Raw genomic sequence first — 2,699 nt, 5'->3', positions numbered from 1 at the left:
TTTTATCACATTTTATGCAGAAAACTAGATAATTGTAACACTTGCTTGATATTTCTTCTTTATTTTACTCAACAGGGTATCTGAACAAACAAACACAGAATCAGCACAAGAAGTCCTCCTCAGTCTTGCATCTCAAATTGATGCCAACCAGAGATGCAGATTCAACATCAACAGGTCCTCAGTGCTGGATGGTGCTCTTCGGGGGTTCAAGAGGCTGTCCTACAATCCCAAGTATCAGATGAATATCAAGTTCTCTGATGACTTGGGACTGAGTGAAGAGGCTGTGGACCTTGGTGGCCCGAGAAGGGAATTCCTGCGGTTGCTTATGGAAGCCCTTGCAGTGTCACCAATGTTTGAGGGGAGGGCAGGGAGATTGAACCTAGCATTGGACAGCACAGGTACATGATAAAAACACATATGTATTTTGGGAACTCTGCATGCTTATTGTTCTTTGAATCTTCTTTCATTATTATGCTCACATCTTATGCCATTTTTTGCAGTCTAATTACTCCGTCTACTAATTATTATAAGTAGCTTCTACTGCACATTATTATTTGTGTTTAACTTTTTAATACTCTTTATATCTTTTGGCAATATTTAAATTTCATTTTCATTTCATTTTTGTCCCATTGGAATGATCTTCAAACTTGTCTACTACTACTAGTTCCACATACTTTCAGCTCAGACCTCATTGCACTTTTTAAAATGTTTCACAAACCTCACTAACATGTTCCTATGGTGCAAACACAGACAACACAGGAAACCCTGTAGTTTGGGGTAGAGAGGGTGCAGGAACTAAAGGTTCTGGGTAGTTCTGCTGTGGAAGTGACTAGAAACTCTTTTTTGTGAAGTGTCAGTCATTTCTTGTCCTGTACCGCCACCTACTGGATGTCACACAGCTTTTACTGAACATATTTTTTTTCTGTAAGTTTGTACCATATATTTTTATCGATGGTCTCCCTCTATGCCATGTTTGTTCTAGCTTTAAGAGAGGATCGATATTTTATTGCTGGGCAGGCCATTGCTATAAGCCTGGTACATGGCGGTCCTCCACCAGGATTCATTACACCAGCGCTGTACTCTCATCTGGTTGGTGGCAGTTCCACAATAAACCCTATTCTGGAGGACATTGCTGATGCGGACCTCTACGAGAAAGTAAAAAAGGTCAGAATATATAGTGAATAAATACACATTGTGTTCTGCTATGCTGTGGCTCATTTTTTCTGTCTTTATATTGTGTGCTGCTTTTAGGTGTCTGAAAGTACATCTTTTGAGGATCTGATGCGTGCCACGGAACCACTGCAAGATTATCTGGCAAATGCTGGGTGTCTCAGGCCATTAAAATGCATTGAAGACAGAGATCTGTTGGTTCAAGATATTGTCATGTTCCAGGTGGTCCACAGAGTCTCTGGGGCATTTGAAAGGTTTGTAACGCAATTCAGAAAGTTTTTATTATAAAGATGGTGGTTTTTAAAACAGTTTCATCTCTAAATGCAAGGACATACATGCAACATAACATTGAACTGAACACTTTTCATTTAAATCAAATTGGAGAAGGTTTCAAACGACTCATGCAGTTAGCAACTCCTTATTTTCTGTAGAGTACACTGCCCTATATTATTTTCATTACATTCTCATCATAGAGGTGCACATAGAACAGCATTTTAAGAAGAATATTCTGTTAGCTCTTGTAAAAAAAACAAAAACAAACATTGTACATATTTGACCAAACTATACTTTAAAATGTATTTACCAGATATAAACAGAATTATTTCAGATTCTGACAGACTGATGAAATGTAAATTTAAATATTTCAAATCTTTTAGCAGCCTAGATGTCATTTAACCTCTGATGGCATTTTGAATTAGTATTTTGAAGGATTTATTTTGTTGTGTCATCTTTTAATCTTTGCAGATTTAAAGAGGGACTGAAAACCCTTGGTGTCCTGGACGCCATGAGGATGTACCCGGAGAGTTTTAGACCCTTGCTGTGCCATCAACCACCTCCACTCACAGCCAGCTCCATGGATCAGCTCTTCCAAATTAGACTGTCTGTTGCAGGAAGCAACAAGAGAATGGCAGAGGAACGTGTTGTGCCATTTTGGAGAGATTACTTGCTGGATGTTGAGGGTAAATATTGGTGTTGCATATGGCTCTTTCTCATGACAATATAGTGTGATATTTTCTGTACATTGACATTGTTCTTTGTTGTTTTTTTCCATGTATTAGAGGAGGCCGGAGCCTCAAAGCTAAGCGATGTCTTAGCCTTTGCAACTGGTGCAAGCATCGTCCCACCAATTGGCTTCTCTCCTCAACCAACAATTGATTTCCTACATGACCAGTCTGTAAGCTCAGGGCGCTGTTTGCCTATGGCCAACACATGCATCAACTGTCTGAAGCTGCCACTTTGCGACACATACACTAAGTTCAAAGACAGTATGGACTATGCATTAGAAAATACTCAGGGTTTTGGTCGAGAGTGATAATGCTGAACCCTGTTTTCCCTTGTATGGTCGGTTGAAAATTTGCTGAGACCATTTCTTTTTGGGGCTGATTGATATGACTTTGAGTATATTCATTGATTAACGGTTTTTATTTGCTTTTAGTGAAGTTTTTAATACTGTTGTGTACAGTTGTGTACCACTTAACATTACTTGCTACCTCACAGTTACATCATAGTTTAGGCCAACACATAATAGA

General features: G+C 39.0%; 1 protein-coding gene across 1 annotated transcript; it reads left to right on the top strand.

The window, feature by feature from the left end:
- The first annotated feature begins 238 nt into the window (after positions 1–238).
- Positions 239–2,482, top strand: LOC148185949 (G2/M phase-specific E3 ubiquitin-protein ligase-like). Its single transcript, XM_088072893.1, has 5 exons — positions 239–398; positions 983–1,164; positions 1,252–1,424; positions 1,915–2,129; positions 2,229–2,482. Exons 1-5 carry the CDS (start codon positions 239–241, stop codon positions 2,480–2,482), a joined length of 984 nt encoding a protein of 327 aa, XP_087929019.1.
- Positions 2,483–2,699: the final 217 nt, after the last annotated feature.

This window comes from Plectropomus leopardus, chromosome 22 (genome assembly GCF_026936395.1).
Source record: "Plectropomus leopardus strain MGB_pleo_1.0 chromosome 22, ASM2693639v1, whole genome shotgun sequence".
NCBI classification, from domain to species: Eukaryota; Metazoa; Chordata; class Actinopteri; order Perciformes; family Serranidae; genus Plectropomus; species Plectropomus leopardus.
This window is presented reverse-complemented; position numbering and strand designations above follow the sequence as displayed.

What these genes read in the sequence shown, in the direction of transcription:
- LOC148185949 (XM_088072893.1), top strand. Translation starts at nt 239, where the DNA reads ATGAATATCAAGTTCTCTGATGACTTGGGACTGAGTGAAGAGGCTGTG. An exon ending in TCTACGAGAAAGTAAAAAAG is followed by an intron (nt 1,165 to 1,251) that starts GTCAGAATATAT and finishes TGCTGCTTTTAG; the next exon opens with GTGTCTGAAAGTACATCTTT. An exon ending in GTCTCTGGGGCATTTGAAAG is followed by an intron (nt 1,425 to 1,914) that starts GTTTGTAACGCA and finishes TAATCTTTGCAG; the next exon opens with ATTTAAAGAGGGACTGAAAA.